General features: G+C 39.6%; 1 protein-coding gene across 2 annotated transcripts in view; it reads right to left on the minus strand.

Annotated features, from left to right (window-relative positions):
• Babam2 (BRISC and BRCA1 A complex member 2) overlaps positions 1–22449 on the minus strand; it is a 404865-nt gene that overhangs the window by 63927 nt on the left and 318489 nt on the right. For both annotated transcript variants that reach the window (XM_047523282.1, XM_047523280.1), the window contains 3 exons: positions 19257–19356; positions 15993–16063; positions 13075–13157 (listed from right to left, as the gene is read on the minus strand). In XM_047523282.1, the coding sequence (XP_047379238.1) occupies positions 13075–13157; positions 15993–16063; positions 19257–19356 (254 nt within the window). The remainder of the gene's footprint in view (positions 1–13074; positions 13158–15992; positions 16064–19256; positions 19357–22449) is intronic.

The following is a 22449-nucleotide window of genomic DNA, read 5'->3' on the forward strand; positions in this document are numbered from 1 at the left end:
TGACAGTGCCTGACACAGAGCAGGTGCTCAATGTGTAGTGAATGAAGGGACAAACTGACAACCAAATGAATAGACCATTGTATGGATCAGGTCTGGGGAACATGGGAGGGAGGGAAGGAAGAAAGGAGAGGAAGAAGAGGGAGGCAGGCAGGCAAGCAGGCAAGCAGGCAGACACACTGAAAAGGAATATTAGAACTGTTGTTTTTTTCTAGATGACATGATCATGATCACATACATAAAAATCCTAAGGAATCCACTAAAGGTCAATACACAAAAATCAGTCATGTTTCTGTTTATTAACAGTGAGCAATGAGAAAATGAAAATGAAGAAAACTCCATTCACTATAGCTTAAAAATACATTTAGGAATTAATGAAACAAAAGATGTACAAAACCTGTATACTGACAACTATAAAACATTGCTATGAGAAATTAAAGATGATCAAAATAAATGGAAACATATACCATGTTCATGAATGGTGTTAAGAAGTAAGTTTTACATGTCTACATAACAACCTACTTTTTACTTATTTTCTTAATCAAACATTTAATAAATCATTTATTTGTAAATCAGTATACAATACACGTGTATTAAACCTAAAAATTTAGACAAGACTACATTAGTAATCAATATACATAAAGAATGACTCCATTTGCAGGGCTGAATGTTGAGTAGATAGCATTCATGGCATGTATTCACCCTGAATGTGTATCATTTATGATGCTGATCAGAAAGAATGGATTTTCCTTAGTTCATCCGTTCTTCCTTACTGAATTCATGTAAATTCCAAATTAATGAAGCTTACCTGTATTTGAAAATTACCAAAGCTAAAGCATTAATCCCTTCAGGCATTTGTTTCTTTCTTATATATGTGTATATAGATAGATAGATAGATAGATAGATAGATAGATGGGGGAGCCCTGGGGGTGCTTTTGCTTTTGAAGTTTAAGCCAACAATATACTGTCAGTAGCTGGCTGTGCAAATTATCCTTTAGTTCTATTCTAAACTTACAATCCAGCTGATTTTAATGTCCTCCCTTGAGTATATACAATTGTCATACATGGGATAAAAATACTGTAGCCTTAAATCAAGGTGGTTGTTTCCCTGTTTTGCTGAAGTTTCTTATTTAAGTTAATCTATGTAGCCTAAGAGATCATTTTAGAATGTCATGCTCTGACCCTGTCTTTCTTGAAGGAAAGTGATGCATAATTTCTGGATAATTTAGAGAAAAGTTACAACCTTTCCAGGTAGGTTTAAAACAAACAGTTCTGTTTACTAAACTTCTGAATTAATCCTTTTGAATTCATTGGTTTCTAAAATTGGCCTTAAGTCAATGTCTGAAACCTAGGGAACTATCGAGAACCACACAACCTAGCCCAAGAAGGTGCTTCAAAATGTCTTAGAATTGTTTTTCAATTTACAGGAAACAATAGAGTCCATGAAATCCTGAAATTAGAAGCACATCACAACTTTTTAAAGATATGCTAACAGTATTTTAATGAGTTTCCTTTGTAGCATGATATATGTAATTTATTTTTTTGAGATGCTGTAAAAATGCTGTTCTAAAAAATGGATGGGGGTAGAAAACTGTTAGATCTCATAAGTGAATTCAGTAAAGTAGCGGGATATAAGATCAATGCACATAAATCTAAGGCATTTCTATACATAAGTGATGAATCTTCAGAAAGAGAAATTAGGAAAACTACCCCATTCACAATAGCTTCGAAAAAAATAAAATATTTGGGAATCAATCTCACAAAAGAGGTGAAAGACCTCTACTATGAGAACTACAGAACACTAAAGAAAGAAATTAAAGAAAACCTCAGAAGATGGAAAGATCTCCCATGTTCTTGGATAGGAAGAATTAATATTGTCAAAATGGCCATATTACCAAAAGTGCTATACAGATTCAATGCAATTCCAATTAAAATCCCAATGATGTACCTTACAGAAATAGAGCAAGAAATTATGAAATTCATCTGGAAGAATAAAAAACCCAGAATAGCTAAAGCAATCCTTGGCAGAAAGAGTGAAGCAGGGGGTTTCGCAATACCAGATCTTCAACTCTACTACAAAGCAATAGTAACAAAAACGGCATGGTATTGGTACCAAAATAGAAAGGTGGATCAATGGTACAGAATAGAGGACACGGACACAAACCCAAATAAATACAATTTTCTCATACTAGACAAAGGGGCCAAAAATATGCAATGGAGAAAAGATAGCCTCTTCAACAAATGGTGCTGGGAGAATTGGAAATCCATATGCAACAGAATGAAACTAAACCCATATCTCTCACCATGCACGAAACTAAACTCAAAATGGATTAAGGATCTCAGGATCAGACCAGAGACCTTGCATCTCATAGAAGAAAAAGTAGGTCCAGAGCTTCAACATGTCGGCTTAGGACCAGACTTCCTCAACAGGACTCCCATAGCACAAGAAATAAAAGCAAGAATTAATAACTGGGATAGATTCAAACTAAAAAGCTTTCTCTCAGCAAAGGAAACTATCAGCAATGTGAAGAAAGAGCCTACAGAGTGGGAGAAAATCTTTGCCAATCATACTTCAGATAGAGCACTAATCTCCAGAATCTATAAAGAACTCAAAAAACTCTACACCAAGAATGCAAGTAATCCAATCGACAAATGGGCTAAGGAAATGAATAGACACTTCACAGAAGAAGATCTACAAGCAATCAACAAACATATGGAAAAATGTTCAACATCTCTAGTAATAAGAGAAATGCAAATCAAAACTACCCTAAGATTTCATCTCACCCCAATTAGAATGGCGATTATCAAGAATACAAGCAACAACAGGTGTTGACGAGGATGTGGGGAGAAAGGTACACTCATACATTGCTGGTGGGGCTGCAAATTAGTGCAGCCACTCTGGAAAGCAGTATGGAGACTCCTTAGAAAACTTGGAATGGAACCACCATTTGACCCAGCTATCCCACTCCTTGGCCTATACCCAAAGGATTTAAAATCAGCATATTACAGAGATACAGCCACATCAATGTTCATAGCTGCTCAGTTCACAATAGCCAGATTGTGGAACCAACCTAGATGTCCTTCAATTGATGAATGGATAAAGAAAATGTGGTATATATATACAATGGAATATTACTCAGCCATAAAGAATGATAAAATTATGGCATTTGCAGGCAAATGGATGAAATTGGAGAATATCATGCTAAGTGAGATAAGCCAATCTCAAAAAACCAAAGGAAGAATGATATCGCTAATAAGTGGATGAGGACACATAATGGGGGGTGGGAAGAGTTAGTGTTAGGGTTAGAGTTAGGTTTAGGGAGGGGGGCAAGAATGGAGGAAGGAAGGACTGTATAGAGGGAAAAGAGGGGTGGGAGGGGTGGGTGGGGTGGGGGGGAGGGGAAAAATAACAGAATGAATCAAACATTACCCTATGTAAATTTATGATTACACAAATGGTATGCCTTTATGCCATGTACAAATAGAGAAACAACATGTATCCCATTTGTGTACAATAATAAAAATAAATAAATAAATAATTAAAAAAAATGGATGGGGGGGTGGGATTGTGGCTCAGTGGTAGAGTGCATGTGTGAGGCACTGGGTTCTATTCCCAGTACCACATTAAAAAAAACAAAACAAACAAACAAACAAAAAACCTGAATAAACAAAATAAAGGTATCGTGTGCATCTGCAACTAAAAAAAAAAAAAAACAACAACAACAAAAAAAACGAATGGATCCAGGGCTGGGGATGTAGCTCAGTGGTACAGCACTTGACTAGTATGCACAAGGCCCTGGAGAGGGAAGGTAGGAGAGAAAGAAGGGACAGGGGAAGAGAAGAGAAAAGAAGAAAAAAGAGGAAGGAAGGAGGGAAGGAAGGAGGAAAGAAAGAATGTATAGGATTGGCCTGAGGTCTTTGGTACAAAAAATGTTAACTCTTGAGATAGATGACCTCTAACCACCTATTCTGGTCTAAGAATTCTATTAAAAAGGTAACAATATAATGTACAAATGTAAGATACTGACTTCCATAGGTCTAGGATGAAGTGATGATCTTAATAGTTTCTTAACCATATTTCTTACCTAAACTATGGGGAAGGAAAATGGGCAGTGATGTTCATTATTTGGGACCAAAGCTCTTTGAATCCTGACTTGGACAAATCAACATTAAAAACCCTATTTAAGACAAACAGGGAAGTTTGAAGCAGACCGGTATTAGGAGACAGTAAAGAATTATATGTATGTAACAATGTTATTGTGGATATACTGTATCTTTTAAAAAATCCTTACCTATTAGAAAAACATAATGAAGTATTTATAAGTGACATATGGTATTTCACATTTGCTTCAAAATATTCCAGAAAATAAAAATATTAAATTAAATTAAAAAGGATGGAGGGAGCAAAGAAACAAGGTGGATAAAACTACAACAAAACTGATAAGCACATGTGGGTTCATTTTATTTTTCTCTCTACTTTTGTGTTAGTTTGAAATTTCTATGTTAAAAGGTTTTTTCTGTTGTTGTTCTTGGTTTGTTTGTTTTTTTTTTTAGAATGATCCATAGGTACTCCGAATAGATCCAGTCCATGAAACTGTTTGGATTCTATTTAAAAACAAAGAGGGGCAGGGGTTAACAGCTGGCCTACCTGTTACCACCACTGAGGAACAAATTAAGTTTCACATCTCATTGTCTGTGGCTGGTAATGCCATCTTTGGTGAGATGTCCACATATTCTTTGGAGACTATTCTTAGATAGTCTCCACATCTCTGACTGGTATATGGTTCTACATTGACCCTTTGCTCTGGTTCTTGGGGCTTACAGGTCCTCTGTGACGCTCTGAAGGACTCTGAAAATCACTACACACTTGGCTTACTGCCAACCAATTGTCTGAAGCAGTATCAGAATATAGTTTAGCACATGGGATCTGGAATTAGTTCCAGGATTCTAAATTCTAGCTGTCACTTAATCATGCTGTGCCAGTTTTATCCCTTGTAACATAGGGGTAATTCTAGTAATTACCCTCAGAAGGATGCTGGGAGGATTAAATAACAATATATAAAATATGGAGAACGGTGTCGGGACACAGTATACCATGAATATCTGTTAAACATCATCACCATTATCTTCTATAGCATGAGTGCCTATAATCCCAGCTACTCAGGAGGTTGAGACAGGAGTTCAAGGCCAAACTATACAACTGAGTGAGACCCCTGTCTCAAAATAAAAAGGGAAGGGATGTAGTGTAGTGGTAGGGAGCTTGCCCAGCATTTGTGAGGCCTCAGAATTGCAAAAAAAGAAAAAAGTTTTTCACTGAAATAATGCTCATTCTTCACCAGTGTCAATAATACTTTAATATGAATTATAAGAAAAGATTTCACTGAACTACCTCAATACTGTAAATTACACTATTTCTTTCATTGAGTAAGATGCTTCTCTGGTTAATGCTAATTTGGAAGCAGTTGCATACTTTTTTTTCCTTCAATGCTGGGGACTGATCTCAGGAGCATTCTATCACTGAGCCACATCCCCAGACCATTTTTTGTGTGTGGACAGAATGCCTTTATTTTATTTGTTTATTTTTATGTGGTGCTAAGGATCAAAACCAGTGCCTCACACATGCTAGGCAAGTGCTCTGCCACTGAGCTACAGCCCCAGCCCCCTAGCCATTTTAATGTATTTTCAGATAGGGTCTCACTAAGTTGCTCAGGCTGGCCTCAAACTTGTGATCACCCGGCCTCCTAAGTGCCTGGGATTATAGGCTAGCTACATATATTTTTAAGTCAAAATCTCTAAACGTTTTCATGACCTTTTTTTTTTATCAGAAAAACTCACTTTTGCAATTACTTTAATGCATAGTTACAACTGAGAAAAATCATACAACACAGGAGGGGACAGGGGGAAGAATCACTGCATCATGCATGTGACTTACAGGTCCATCCTGGGAAGAAACCCTTTAAGATCTTTAAAAAGTTCCAAGTAAATGCAAGGCATTATAATAAAGAGAATATTCCCAAGGAAGACTAATGAAATGAATTTTCATCCTAGTGTCAGAACTTGCAAATCCAACTTTTTGGAAGTAAACTCTAAGGATGAAAACTAAGTTTCAATTTGAATCAAAACAAATGGTTGTTCAAAGACCTGAGCCCCGAGTGGGGTGTGCCAGTGTGTGTGATCAAAAGTGAAAACTGCTGGGCCAACAGAGCTACCACCTTCAAGGAAGTAATAAAAATTAATCAGTGTTTCAAGTATCAAAAGGACCCAGGAGCTCTCATACTCAGAGCAAGAAGACATTTGGAAAGATCATCTTTTATCTTTTCCATATTCTTTGTATTTTAAACCACAGAGGGAACTGACCCATTTCACTATTTGTTCATAATCAATTTTAGTTCCTGATGCCTTGATAGTTAATATTAATATTAGAATCTTTTCTGCATTCCTGATAGGAGGTAAACATGCTAATTTTAAAATAATATTAACTTTTTGTTTTGCCTTTAGTGAGTGTGTTCCTTTGCAGTGCTGGGATCAAAACCAGGAACTCACACAAGCAAGGCAAGTGGTCCACCTTGAACCCAGCCCTTTATACTTTTTATAGACTGGGTTTAAAACAAACTTCAATATATATATATTGTATTCCTAATTTTAATCAATGAAATAAATATAATTTAATTAATTAAATTAATTTTAATTAAAATTCCTGATTTTAATCAACAAAATGAATATATGGTAGTAATTCTGGTGTGCTCTTCAAATATATTCATTTCATTAAAAATTGATCTATATCCAAAGAAGTAAGTGCGTTTTAAGAAACATCAGTTTTGGTTTTACTGGTAATCTGGTAGCCATCTTGTCTGCTGACTGTTAAATGCACTGCAAGGTGGTTGTAGAACACCGTTGCTGTGGCAGGGAGAAGAAAGGCCACACCGTTTTGCCAGGAGTCAAGTGGCTGCTGTCATGATGGCCTGCCTCTTAGTGGTTGAGGCCACAGCAGAACATCAATGCAGATAATTTCCTGGGTTATACTAGGAACCATGTAGTCTGACGACACTAGAGCTTGCAAGGGGCATTTGCAGCAATTTTACTTAAAATTTCAAAAGCTATCCTGATTTCTGATTTATTGGCCTTGATTAAGGAAAGAATTATTTAAATGATGAGCAGAATTAGTCTGAAGTTGTCTATTTCCTCTGGCTTAAAAAAGTCCTGCCAGAAACTGAGCCCTCTGAAAAATAAAACAACTGTTTACAGTACTTAATGTAAACTCAGAATGAATGAGCAAGTGAATGAACAGAGAGAAAAATAAAGACAGACACAAAAAGAACATTTAAGAAATCTGTGTGAATATTAACCATTAAAATCAATTAAAAAATCAGAATAAGAAACTCATTATTCCCTGAACTCAGTGAGCCTGCCACATCCCAGAACCCATCCACCAGACAACTTAAGATGGAGTATGAGATCGACCCAGGTCCTGCAAAGGAACGCTGGAAATATATAGAGAATATTTTTTCTCTTTTCTTCATTTAAAAATGATTGTTTATAGAAATAATAGGTATCTATAATATGTGTTTACACTCTAATGCTTATTGCTGTAGCCAACATATGAAAAATGAATAGCACAAATGGGGGAGGGGAACAAAGGTGTTACATTTCACCAGTACGAAGTCCCTATTAACCTGAAGTAGATTGTTAAGTTAAAGATGTGCACTGCAATCTCTCCAACAAGCTGCTGAGACAGTAACTAAAAATATAACTAAAGAAAAAAAAATCAGAGCTGAAGAAATAGCTCATGTTGGAGAGTGCTCGCCTAGCAAGCACAAGGACCTGGGTTCGAATCCCAGGTCCCTCAGAGGGGAGGGGAAAAAAAAGAATCAATGGATGACTTTCCCCTTGCTCTGTGCCCCAGCCCTAGGCTCAGGCAAGGCACTTCTGCCTTGGGGTTTCTGCACAAGCCCATCAAGGGCTCAGATGAAGTTTTCCTAACCATCCTAACAATGGTTTCCTCTTGGTCTCTAGCACAGTGCTTCATCACATAAATTTGCAATTTATATATTTGTTCATGTACTTCTTTGTCATCTTTCTCATTAGATTCCATTAGAGAGGGCTTCTCGCTCTCCTTTGCTCACTCTCTATAACACCAGAGTCTCTTTCACATGCTATTTTGTGCCTTGCATGTAATAGGCCAGTCACAAATTACTTGTTTTTAAACCTATGCCATTGTACTTCACCTCTGCCTGATCTCTTTTCTCACCACTAGACCCAGCATGCATTCAAAAAGCTCAGAATGACCACCAACACCTGCCCAAGGGGCAGCTGTCTTGCTGTCCAGTGACAAGGCAGAGAGAAGGGGGAGCAGAGATGCTATTTCAAGTCCGCTAGGTCTTCAGACCCAGTGTTGCCAACCTTTTTCTGTAATGTGTCAAATAATAGATACTTCAGATTTTTGTAGGCCATATACAATGTTGCACATTGTTTCTTTGTTCTGTTTTCTAACAATGCTTTAAAAATGTAAACATTACTCTCAGTTCCAGGGCTGTACTAAAACAGGTTGAGGGTGAGGTTGGCCAATGGCCTGTAGTTTTTCAATTCTGAGCTATATACTACCATTAAGTTGTAAAGCTGTTAAATTCTATCCCCTTACACTAGGGACAGTACTGAGTAGGTTCTCAGTAAAGGCAGAACTCAGTTCAACTGACTGGGGTTGGAGGCAGAGAAGGGAAAGGGGGCCAGGTTTGGTCTGATAGGCATTTCCTAGGAAGGCACAGCCTATGGTCCAGATTGGTGGCCAGGAAGGTAGAGGTAATAAGAAGAACTTCCCATGATCACAGGTCCTCTCCCACAGCCTTGGAAGCCCCAGATCTCGACTCTCCCCTTTCAGGCAGCTGCTCTTCTTGAGCCTACTCGCAGTGCAGATGGTTGGGCCCCAGAAGAGAGCACGTCCTTCCCCAGGGGAGCTCTCATGCTGTGCTATGTTGCCTTGCCAGGTGGTCTTCTTGCCATCCAGCACTCTGAAAAGCTGCCAGAAGATACCACCTACCTCCAGAGGGAAGAAGAATTTGGCCAATATGGAACTGGTCAACTAGCTACTCAACTGCTACCAACACTGCTCAGATCATGGCCAGGAAACCCCCCTGAAAACAGCTTCCGGCTGGGAACAAGTCTCTGAACCTGCTCCGGTTCCCATTCCAGAGATACTGATGGTGGATGAAGGAAGAAGGAAGGAGTGAATGGAGAGGAAAGCTCCATGGAGACAATCATGGCCTGGAACTGCCAGAATGCCAGGATGTTGCAGAGCCTCCTGAGAGGCCCCCAAACATGCACGATGGCTTTCCCTAAGGCATTCTTGCTTCCCCACACCTGAGCAGTCTGAGGTCAAGCCACCTGCCTCCGGAGAGGGTGCCTCTTTCCTCTGGCATCCCAAAAGCTCAAAATGACCACCAACACCGACCCAGGTGGCAGCTGTCTTGCTGGGAGAAGGCAGAGGGAAGGGGGAGCAGAGATGCTATTTCATGTCCTGCTAGGTCTCCAGCCTCCACAAAGGAGTGGAGCCACCCACAGCCAGAAGACTGGCTCCATCTCCAGGCACTTCCGTCCTCCTCTTTCACATCTTGAGATCCCAGAATAATTCACTGCAGTGTTCTTTGTCAAGTCTCTGCCACCCCATATTCACCTCCCCATCTTTATGGAAGAAAAAAAGGAACAAATGGTCCCTTGGGCGTTGTAACCAAGCAAGCAGATGCTTCCAAAGGAAGGTAAGTGTCAGATGCGTAACTGCATGACGGAGGAAAGCACATTATCTAACTAAGCTGCACTCTGATGCAGCAAGTCCTACATTTTAGATAAGAAAGAAGCAAAAGAGTGGAATTAATTTATTTAAGGGCAGACTGTGAGTTAGTGATGGAGTAGGAAACAGCATCAAACTCCCTTGATTCATATGAGGTCTTATCTGCCAGAGAAGCCAAGAGTATAGGCAGTGACCTTAGGGGACAAGGAACAAATGATCTGGGGAGGAAAGGAATGGCAGTCTGAGGAAACACTTTGGAAAAACCAAATTAAATCCCAAGGTTGCTTGTAGCTGTTCTGATGGGAGCTGGAAGGTTCTGTGTTTCTGAAGAAAGCAATTCAAATCTAAGTGAAAATATGACTTTGGGACTTAATTCTGCATGTCTAACTTGGAAAAACTAAGACAGTGAAATGGAGAAGGAACTGTTAAGAAATACTGGATACACAATACCATGGAGACAATATTCTGTAGGAAACTCAAAAGCAACAGTAATTCTATAAATGTTAGATGTACTGACAAGAGGGCTGGCAGGGACTGAGAGGTGACTTTTTTTTTCATTCCTGAACATCAATGAAAGTTACAATTTCCTCATGCTAGTTGCTATGGCTTGGAAGTAGTTTGCCCCCAAAGGCTCATGTGCTGGAGACTTGGTCCCAGTGTGGCGATATCAGAGGCGTTGGAATCATTTAGAGGTGGGGCTTAGTGGAAAGTGATTAGGTCATTGGGGGTGCTGCCTTGGGAAGAGATTAATGTAGTTCTCGTGGTAATGGATTGTTATTAAGTGAGGCCACCCAATGCACTTGGATCCTCCTGCATGTAGCTGATTCCTTTTCTATTCCTCTGATATATTGTGACCTAGACAAGGGGCCCCAAACAGACAGGGTCCCCTAAATTAAGGCTTCCAAAACTTTGAGTTTGAGTTCAATAAGCCTGTTTTCTTTATAAAGTACCCAGTTTCAGGTATTTGGTGATAGCAACAGAGATCAGACAATATACTAGTATTTTTGAGTTGCATGTTGCAAACACAGGTTAGAACTGAACAATGCCAAGAATGTATATTTGTCCTTATGTCTGATATGATCAGACAGCAACTCAAAGTAGAACCATGGCTAGGAAACCAAAGTAAGTTTCAGGAAAAAGACTGAAGAAGCCATGCCGCTTTGGGATAAAGGAACTGGTTGAAGTATTCTTCTAAGTTACCATGTGTAAAAGTCTAGCCATGATGGGGTTTTCCAAAGTCACTCTGGAGGCATTTGACTGTTGTTACCACCATTTGAGGCAGGGTACAGATTCCTCTGGCTGAGCTGGACTAGGACAATACACCAAGTCTTTCTCAAGTTATCAGAGATCTAAAGGCTGCAATCAGGGCCTGGGGTGGGATTAGAAGTAGAATCGCTGGTTCCAAGGGGGTGAGATGAAGTGATGTAGCAAATAGGGAAGTGATATCTCACAAAGGAATTAAGGCTCAGAACACAAAACAGAACAATGAAATATGAAGTGAGAATTAAAAATGGTGGCCAGAAGCATTGTGTTTGGCTAAGATCAGTAGTGTCAGAGAAGCTGGTGAGCAACGAGCAGCTTACCAGAAGGCCTCAACTGTGAGGATCCTCCTCTACTTGGACCCATACTGTAAGTTCCATATGCCAATGTTCCCATGAGACCTGGCAGCCAGGTTCCCCATGTACGCATGAGGAGACCTAGCAGACAGAGGCTTGTCTGGTGATTTGAACAAGGTATAGCTGGAGGTAGACCCATGGTCTTTTACTTAACTTTCTGTTTAATACACTTTCAGATGCATTTGAAAAGATGCCACCAACATTTGATGAGCCAGAGTTGAAACTCAACACAAAGTACTGCACAGCAAGAGCAGTTTGTTGACTGTTGGGCAACATGGAAAGACAGGGAGGCCAGCGCCTCAAGGACAGCCAGCTGTCATAGCTCTGGGTGGAGAATGTCACATAAGGTTTCACTTGGAGGCTCTCTTCCCTCTGACACTGGACATTTAGGGACTTCTTACTATCTGGTGGAATCCATTAAAAAAAAAAAAAAAAGGAAGAATTTAAAAACTATTTTAACCTAAGTAAATTACAACCAGGAAAGTTGGTCTGCTGAGGAAGAAAAATCCCCAAAGTGAGCATCTTGGCACTGTCTGATGCTTTGGCTACATGGGGCCAAAGTGTCCCTTCCTGATGGCGCACCCAGGACAGTGGAAGTGGCCGGCTTAAACCCACTGCTTTTTTCTAACTTGAGCTGGGAAAGCAGGAACCCTTTGGCCTTGAAGACCAGGCATTTTGCATATCAAATAATTAGAGAATGAAGGTGTTAGTTGACTTGCAACTTGAACCTGACATATTTATAAGCAAAATAAACTAGACAAAAAAAAAAAAATAAAGGGAAAAAACAAAAGAAATATAAAAGACTAAATTATCTGTCAAGAGAAAGCTAGAACAATGCTTACTGACTGACAGATTAATACAACATAACGACCACTTAAATCGCCTTCTATGTGAAAAAACACTGGGAAGTGATGTTGGGATGCAGGTACAGTGGTGCATGCATGTAACCCCAGCAACTGGGAAGGTGGAGGCAGGAAGATTGCAAGTTCAAGGGCAGTCTTGGCAAATTAGGAAGACTCTCAGTCATGTAGTGAGAACGTGTCTGGAAATAAAAAACAAAAAGGGCCAGGAATGTAGTTCTCAGTGGTAAAGTACCCCCTGGGTTCTATCCTCAGTACCCACACACAAAAAAAAGACGAAGAAGAAAGAAGAAAAGGAGAAGAGAGAAGGAGAAGGAGAAGAAGAAGGAGAAGAAGAAGAAAGAAGGAGGAGGAAGGAAAAAAGGAAGAAGGAAGAAGGAGGAAGAAGAAGAAGAAGAGGAAATATGTTTAGGGTAGGGCTTCTCCAACCTGGCAATACTATCATTTTAGACTCAATAATTTTTGTTCAATGAGGCCATCCTGTGCATTATAGAATGTTTAGCTATGTCGCTGACCTCTATCCACTGAATACCAGTAATGACACCCCTCTCCAAGTCGTGACAATCAAAAATGCCACCAGACGTTGCCAGATGTCCCCTGAAGGGTGAAATCACCCTAGTAGCTGAGAACTATTGGTCTAGAGATATTTTCTCTTTAAGATCGCACCATAAAAAAAAAAAAAAAAATCATACGTATGTACATATACTAAAGTAAAAGGGACCAAGTCAGGACACCGAAGGGTCTCATACTGATTATTATTACATGTGATTTGGACATTTAAAAAAGTATGCTGAAATGCTGAGAGCAAAAGTATACTTACTGTGCACAAGAAAACAGAAATCTCTCCACATCAACAGCAGAGTGAGTTTTGTAAAGCCTTCAGCATCATACTCCACGACACCACTAAGTAACACAAACACACACAAAAACCCTCATAAAAATAAGGTATAGAAGAGATGGAGCCAAGTAAAGAATATCTTGGTGAGGTCAGGGCTATTGGATCTCATGTGGATTCAGGTGAGTATGATCATGGGAAAGGCGTTGGCTCTAGGTTTAAGTCACAGCTTTGCCATTTATTGTCTGTTATGACAAGGCAAATCACTTAACCTTTGGAACTTCAGTTTCCTCATCTGTAGAATGAGTATACTAATATGTGTAAACTTCATTACAGGGTTGTGAAAACCAAAACAGACCATAAAATGCAAACATTAGCTACTAAAAAGGACAAGTTGAGAAATCAGGTAGGTAATGACCTCATAATACCAAAATGTCACCATGCTATCTATACAATGATCTTGAAGTCTTACTTTCATTGGGGACTACACAGTAATGAACAATGACAATATTATTAAATTTGAGATCATATATTACTTTTCTTCCAAAGTATGTGAAATCCTTCCACTTGCCTCCCTGCTCCCTTCCCAATGGGCTCAAGATGGGAGAGTAGACAGGAGAGTGTGGGGTGCAGAGTACAGGGCCTGGTGGGCAGGGTGCTGGGCAGTTGGCTCCATTTGCACCTCTCAAGAGCAGAGTGCCTGGGGGTGTCATTGCTATAATGTGACAATACTGAGCACACTCTTTGGAAGGGAGTAATTCATCCACCCAAGGAGACCTTTGCTGTCCTTAGAAATGCCCTTTCCCTGGCCAAATCAGGCCACCCAGACCATTGATATTGATGATCTCCCAGTTTAATAGGAAGGGTCAATTGCATCCCTTGGAAAGGTAAAGGAACAAGGATTCTGAGGGCTAAGTGATCTGCTCAAAGATGGCTGGGATACCAATCAGATGTGCCTAAAGTCAACTATTCTGTTGATCAGTTTTATTTCTCTTTATAAACCTGTAATTAACCCCCAATATTACAATACTGATAACTAAACATTTTAGGTCCTGCACCCCCCCAAAGGCAAAAAAAAGCACAAATTTTTTTTATTATGTTCACAGTACAGTAGAACAGTAGTACTACTTTATAATTTAGCAGTAATTACATATAAGTACTACTATATTTCTGTAATATGTACACAAAACATACACAAACATGTACATCAAAAAGAATATTTTAAAACAAATACATAAGCAATTTTCATAATTTTCTTGTACCCCAGGAAAGTGAATTGTGTAACCCCTTTGGAGGGCACTGTGCTAGCTTCTACCATTTTCAATTATATACACTAAAGATAATCTTATTCAAAAATTGTAAGATCAATGGTATCATTAAGTAGTGACCATATCAAAAATACTTCCTCAAAATGTTGATAAATAAAACTGAAAAAAATCTCAAGTATTAGAGACTCATGTAAAAGACAGTCATGTTGTTTGGATACTGAAATTTCTATTTTGAAGTGAAAAAATTCCATAATGGATACTAAGAAAATTGCTTAGCATTGTTTTAAGGAGTCAGAAATTTTGCTTATAACTGTGCCAGTTTGAAAATGATACCCCAGGGAGCTGCCAGTCTTATTCTTGGTTTCCTTTCCTCTTACCTATTCCCAAGTTCCTAATTTCTTCTATTTACTTAATTAAAATTTAAATTTTATTAGTGTATGTGTATATGTGTGTGTGTGTGTGTGTGTGTGTGTGTGTGTGTGTGTATAAAATTTATCCAACTTCTCTGGAATAAGGTGGGTTATAATGAGACCATTAAAATCCTTAGTGCTTAGCTCCACCCCACGGGCAGAAAGCTCCATCTCTTCAGACCCGAGGGACAAGCACTGCCTTTCCCACGGAGCTGAACGCCAGCAGAAGCTTGAGAAGGCCCCGACAGCAAGAAAGCAAACGGGGCCACAGAGCAGCATGTCCTCTGGCAGCTGAGGAAAGGGCAAACACCCGGGCAGCAGCAGCAGGAGGTGCTGCTGTCCCCGAAGTCACATGCCCCTTGCCCATGTGGCACCTTCTTACAACTCACTTTGAGTCTAGTATGAGATTTTCTTCACAAATCTTGTGGCACCATTGGCAGTGTTGTCCTTTCAATTTCTGCCCTGGCTCCCCCTCTTCTAGGTGTGTGACTTCTATCAGGTTACTGAACTTCCCACAGACTCACAGATGTGTCAAAAATGCCTGCCTGGTTCACCTCATAGAATACTGTGAGAAGGCAGAGGTGAAAGCACTGTGTGAACTACAAAAAGCTCTACAACAAGCAAGTGTTACTACCATTATTACTGCAAGTACTACTACCATTATTACTTTAGGCAGTACTTCCATTGTTACTTCAGGCAGTACTACCATCATTACTTCAGGCACTACTACCATCAGCACTGCAGGTGTTGCTACCATTATTAATTCAAGCATCACTACCATTATTACTGCAGGTTTTGCTACCATTATTGCTGCAAGTACTACTACCATTATTACTTTAGGCAGTACTTCCATTGTTACTTCAGGCAGTACTACCATCATTACTTCAAGCACTACTACCATCAGCACTCCAGGTTTTGCTACCATTATTAATTCAAGCATCACTACCATTATTACTGCAGGTTTCATTCCATATTATTGCTGTGGGCATCACTGCCATTATTTCTGGGGGGTGCAGACATGCTGCGGCTGCAGGGGGGATATCTGATTCTATCATTTGCTAAAAAATGTCATCCTGGGAGCTTTAGTGTAAACAACATGCCAAAAAGAATCAAAACGGCATTGAAGAGATGTCATACGTAAGAATTAAATGCTATTTGCTTAATCAAGTCTCCGTGGCAGGGTCATGAGCCAGTGAGGACATGGTTTAAATAGAGCAGAACTTACGTGCCAAAGTGACTGAGGAAAGCAGCAATGTACTCTCTTCTTTTGTGATATCCTTGAATCACATACTGCACCTGGAATAGGATGCCAAAGCTGAGAATTAGCACAGAAAAAAAATTTAATGCTTTATTATGAAAAATTTCAAAGATTCCTACCCATATTAAACAACTATGAATATTTTGCCTAGTTGCTTTATCCAGAGATCTACCTACCTATCAATCATCCTATCAATCAATCTTGTTGAAATATTTCAAAGGAAATTAGAGACATCATGACAATTCATCCCCAAATACTTCAATATGCAACCCCCAAAACTAAGACATTCTCCTACATAATCACAATACCATTATCATATCCAACAGATTTAGCAGTCATTTCCTGATATCATCTAGGACCCAGTCCATTTTCAGAATTTCCCAATTATCCCCAAAACAGTTTTTAAAAAGCAGTGTACAATCAAGGATGAGGCATTTAATTTTTGAATGTCTTCAAATCTTTTAATCAAGAATAATAGCATCTCCTTGAGTGTGTGAACATGTCTGTGTGTGTGTCCACATGCACATACACAAGCCACTGACTTCAAAGAGACTAGATTAGCTACAAAAATGTCTCAATTCTCTGATTGCTTCCTTCCTTTTCCCTTTACCTTCTGGATTCCCTATAAATTGGAAGTTACAGCTAGGGGTGTGATTAGATTCAAGTTAAACATTTTTGGAAAGAAGATTTCATAGTTAAACCGGGCAGCAATGGATCACTTAGTTAACGTGAGGACAACCACTGCAGAGGGATGTCACCCTGCCACAGTGAGTCTAAACCATAATATACCCCTACCCCCCACCCCATATGAAGACCTAGTTCACCATCAATCATTCACTTAATGATGATTTTGGTATCTGTTGGGAGATTCTTGTTTGAATAAATTTTTTCATTATGAGCTGCAAAATGGTGATTTTTGAATTTGTATTTATAAGCTGATGTTCTCTGTAAAGAAGACCAATTTGGTTTTTTATTTTTTATTTTTTCGTTATCTAGAACTCCTATTGAAAAGGCAATATAATGCTTAATTCTTTCTTTTTAAAATCCTTTAGATTTTAAATTGAAATAAGTGTTCAGAATAAGATGTATTACAATAGATTTTATTTTGCCTTTTTATATTTCCTTGTTATCATTAAATGACAGTTTCTATTTAAAAATTGTGAACTCATTAAGCTAGGTATCTGAAAGTCAGTCATTTATGCACCAGCTTCCAACATGAAAACATGTTCCTTGTAATGTCTTCACAAAGGCTGAAAGAAACAGTGGGAAAGTGAGACCCCCCAAAATTGTTTATACTGGCCGTAGCCAAACAGCATTTCCTTGGCTAATGAAAGCTCAAGATAAAGTACTTGGAATAACCTTGACACAATTGGTACTGATAGCCATGTTGCACCCTTTAAAAGTAAAACAATTCTATTTATACAATAGGGGTTTTATGTCAATTTATAAAAACAGTGCTTACTTTGCAGGCTTAACGCAGGATCAGAAATGTTATTTTCGGAAAAGAAAAACAGATGATAAGTTTGCTTAAGTGGCTTTGTTTAAAAAGGGGATGAAAACAGTTCTGTGTACTTGGTTTTAAAAACAGAAAACCATTTTAACAGAAACCCACAACAAAACTGGCTACAAAGATAGATTCCAACGTAATTATGGAAATTCATTTGAAGAGATTGTTCCTAAAAGCAGCCCATACTGTCCTCGTTTGGAGCAAACAGAAGAACACCAATTTCAAAAGACAAGTGAAATTAATGAAAGGGAAACAGATAAGAAAAACTGACTGATTCTTATATTTCTGGGAAAATGATAAAATTTTTTTGAGGAAAATATATGACTAGAAATTAATCTCAATTGGAGAGCTTTAAAAAGGCTTTTCTTCTCAGTTCTGGAGGACCCAATTTGCATTTTTTTCTATAATTCTGGGACACAGATTGGAAGGCAGTGCAAAGCCCCAGAATGTAAATAAGAATCCTGCCCTCCGATCAGTCCTGCAGGAGGGCAGCGGCTAGGGGAATTTGGTCTCATGAGAAGCCGCCGCTCCAAGACAGTTAAATGCCCTGGAATCTGGGCCAGGCCCACAGACTGCAGAGTTGCCAGATTTTAGTTTTTCTGACATTTGAAAAATAATATGGAAGTCTTTGAAATATTATTGTTCTTTTAAAGTCTTTTCTATACAGAAATGAACAATGTTTTGAACCAAGAGAGACAAACAAACAAAAGATCTATTTCCAAGCCAACAGAAACAAGTCAACAGGGGTAAAGAAAATAGCACTTTGCAGCAGCTTCGGAGGCTGAGGCAGGAGATGTGCAAGTTCAAAACCAGCCTCAGCATCTTAGTGAGGTTCTAAGCAACTTAGCGAGACCCTGCCTCAAAATAAAAAAGGGCTGGGGATGTGGCTCAGTGGTTAAGTGTCTCTGGGTTCAATCCCTGGTATGAAAAAAAAAAAAAAAAAAAGAAAGAAAGAAAGAAAGAAAATAGCACTTTGGCAATTAAATAAATTGAGTCACAATCCATGTGGGAGGGTAAAGAGAGTCGGAGTTGCTTGTGCATTACCAGGTCTAGTTTTCAACTAAATATGTTGACTGGACATTAACACATGGTCTTATACTTTTTGGGAACAGCTGACAACCACCATTATGGTAAACTCAGTTACTTGGCAATGTAATAGCTCATTAAAGCACCTAAGAAAAAGTTGTAGATAATCTGACATGCCTGGGTAGAAGACCAGCTGACCTGGAATCCTTGCCCCAAGGAGGAGGGCTCTAGCAAACTGCTCCTAGACATGATAGGAAGCACCAAGGACTAAAAGTGAGTTACAAAAAAATCAGCAATGAAGGCAGTTTTAAAGAACTACTCTGACAGTAACTTTGGGCAAACACATGCATGTATGCACCAGATAATTGGGAAATGAAGGGGTTCAAAAATTTAAAAGCACGAGAAGATACAAGATATAGCCAAAACTTAGGGAATAAAGGAAATTCAAGAAAAAGGTGACTTAAATCTCCAGGTGTGAGTTAAGGGATAAAGACAAGACTGGAATACAAGGTCAGTGGTCCTAGAAGTCAAAGAAATAGGATAAGGAACAGATGAACTGTAATTCAGAGTAGGAACGAAATATGTCCAGGGAAGAAGGAACCAGGAAGACAGTCTGAGGTGGGTGAACCATGCAAGATGGTGCTGGGTCTGTACTGGAGGAGTCACAGCTGGAGGAGTCGGGGGACTTGCTTTTCTACCTTGTTGGTGAGCAGGTGGCATACTTGAGGAACATAATCGATGAGACAGCCTCCTCCTGGAAAAGCTGGGATATGTAGAGCTGAGGAGCCTCCAAGTGCACTGAAAAGAAAAGAGTACAAGACACTGCTCTCAGGGCTCAGGCAACATGAAAGGGCACTGCCAAACAGACGTGGTTCTCTGGTCAAAGCCTGGCTGTCAACTGCTTTGAATCAATAATGATGGGAAATGATGAGTTTTACTTTATTATGGAATTTCATTTTGTTACACTGGCACATTCATGTGGCACATCATTAAAAACAACTGAGGGTCTTCTCACTCAACAGTACAAATCAGCAAATTTTGATGAGCACAGTAAACTGGCTTACCAATATATCATTGAAACACACTTTTGGACTCTTCATTATGCCCAATTCATTGAAAATTATTCCTTGAACAGCCGTGCTAACATTATAACATTATATTGAAGTTCTCCAGCTTATCAGCTATGTTACCTTGTTTTCTAAAAGATATATAAGAATGTCTAAGCAAGGTAGAGTCAACATTCATTGATCTAAACACTAAAACATGATGATTCAGAAATAGTTTCCAGAATTTTCACAGAGCTGGAACTTTCTCAGTTTAAATTAACAAGCACATAATTATTAGAAGAAACTTTACCACAGAACTTTACCACATGCATTTCTTTTATCACCTTTAATCTTTCTCTTTGTCCTCATTTGTTTATAATTTTATTTTAATGTATATATTTCTATAAGTTCCTTAAAACATGTCTGTAATATGGTGGGATATTAAAAAAAATAAAACCTTTAAAATTCTTTAATCCTGTGATTATTCACTAAGTCCCCACAGTTACAAGGTTGTAAATGGAAGACAAGAGTGTCACAATAACTGCCTGGAAAATCATTCCTAAGAGGTTAAGGTGGGTTCACTTGGGCTAGGGTCTAGGACTCTGGACCCATGCTATTATTGACTAGATTTCTGAAATTAATTTTTCTGGCAAAGATGCATTTTATGCTTGCTTATGGGAGTGAAAAATTCCAACAAGTGAAAGTCCAGGTGATGTGAGAAGTCGATTATTTGAGTGGAAATATTTGATACTGACTTTTTCTACTCAGGTGATACCTAGAAGTGCAACTTTTGGGACAACTGAGAACCCTGTAGGACAGCGTTTGCCTCATTAAAGAATCATCTGCGTTGTTCCACTGCACACAATCAGCAGTAGTACCATCATTTTCTTTTGCTATTCTTAGAGTAAATGCTGCATGAGATTTAACCTTAACTCTGGGAAAATTCCCATGACTCCCTGTGAACCAGAGCCCAGTTTTTCGTCCTCTCCTTTGCATGCACAAAGGACACAAGAAGGCGCATGTCTCGCTGAAAGGTTCTAATGATTCCACTGGAATGGAAAACTAACCAAGAAGAAGATTCTACAGGCAAAAGCATGATCCATTATTTATACCTTGTGGTATTCATTAAATATCCATATAACACAGATAATGCCAAGCTCCAGGCTGCTCCTATCTTGTTTAGATAACCAATCTTTCATATTATACAATTCTAAAAAGGAAATAATCTGGATGGTTCCTGGGAATTGATTGTAATGGGCTTTGACTTATATTATTGGGCAAGTCTTTAGTCATGCATTGATTTGCACACCAGGAAGGAAACTAGTCTGTGGGTAATCCTCTGAACTTGAATCTCTCTCTACCTCTCTTTCTCCTTGAATGTGTCATTCTGAAAAACAGTCACGGATCTACAGCCATACCACCCTGAACACACCTGATCACATCTGAAATAACAGCCACGAGGCAAAAGTTACCTAGAATGAAGAAAAGAAGTAAAAGCGAGAAGGAATCCAGAGCCCCTGGGTGCTCTGCTGCCAGGCCCATGTTTCTGCTCCCTGCTCCAGGATGACGAGGACCTCACCCTGGCGCTCCGTGCTTGATCATCTTATCTAACTTAATCCTCCCCTCCACTCAATGACGTGGGAATTACCATTATAATTTCACAGGTGAAGAAATCAAGCTTGGCAAGGACAGGAGTTGCCTCAGCTTCACATACCTAGTCAGTGGAATACCAAGATGGGGTCCGGGCCTGCTGTCTGCCACGGCAGCCCATGCTGTTTCTGCTGAAATAGGTTGCCTTATTTATTTATTAATTTTGTTTTTGTTTTTGGTGCTGGGGATGAAGCCCAGGGCTTTGTGCGTGCTGGGCAAATGCTCTACCACCCAACCATACCTTCAGTCCAAGGAGGGTGGTTTTAATCACAAAAGGCTACCAGGTTGGGAAGAAACTGGGTCTGCTGGGTTAGGCTGAGGACAAAGGGCCCCTAGAGGCACTTGAGACCGTGGCTAAAGTGGACCCTGGTGGACAGTTCATCCTCTCTGCAAGCCTCTGTACAGTAGTCAGGCAAGCACTCCTCTTCTTGTTGTTCATAAACAGTATCCCCACCCCCATAGTCGCCCCAACCCTCAACAATCAGATTCACTTGATCTTGGATGTGATGGGCTAATCACTCCAGCGTATCTACTTTGAGTGACTCAGCCAGCTGTGCAGGGCTTGCCTGGATGTGTGAAGCACTTCGGGTCCTACAAGACTGTTTTAGCTGAGTTTATTTTTTAAAGGATGCTTATTTCACCCTTTGTTGAACTTGGTAGTTCCTTTGCTTGTAAGGGTATAAAATCCAACATCCAGTGTCACACACTGATATGCGCTGCTGATTCATGTATAAATATCCGCCTCATGGGTAAATATTTAACAGGCTTGCTATAGCTCCAACGCTGCTCTGACCATACTGAATAAACAAAGTCAAGTGCCATGAAATAAAAGATCTATTATATTTTTAAAGGGTGGAAGGTGGAGGTAAGGTCTTGTGATCTCTAATTAGTTAATATTGATGAAGAAGAAAAAAAACAGGCTGGGAATGTACAACAGAAAACTCACCCTGTGCAGAGATTCCAGGGCTCCCTGAGATGCCCCCAGGAAAGCAGCTGGCAGGAGATGCAGGGCCTGACCAACTAACTCCATCCTGGCTGAGCCAGGGCTGGGGCAGGGGTGAGGAGCAGATGAAAGGGACCACTTGGCGCTACTGCTTCTGATCTCTAGAGCAGGGCAGGGAGGAGGCAGGGACAAAAAGGTGAGGAAGAGTAATCAGGGTGTCGGGGTTTCAGGCTGAGCTTGGGAGGAGAACAG

Source organism: Sciurus carolinensis, chromosome 13 (genome assembly GCF_902686445.1).
Source record: "Sciurus carolinensis chromosome 13, mSciCar1.2, whole genome shotgun sequence".
In the NCBI taxonomy this organism is placed as follows: Eukaryota; Metazoa; Chordata; class Mammalia; order Rodentia; family Sciuridae; genus Sciurus; species Sciurus carolinensis.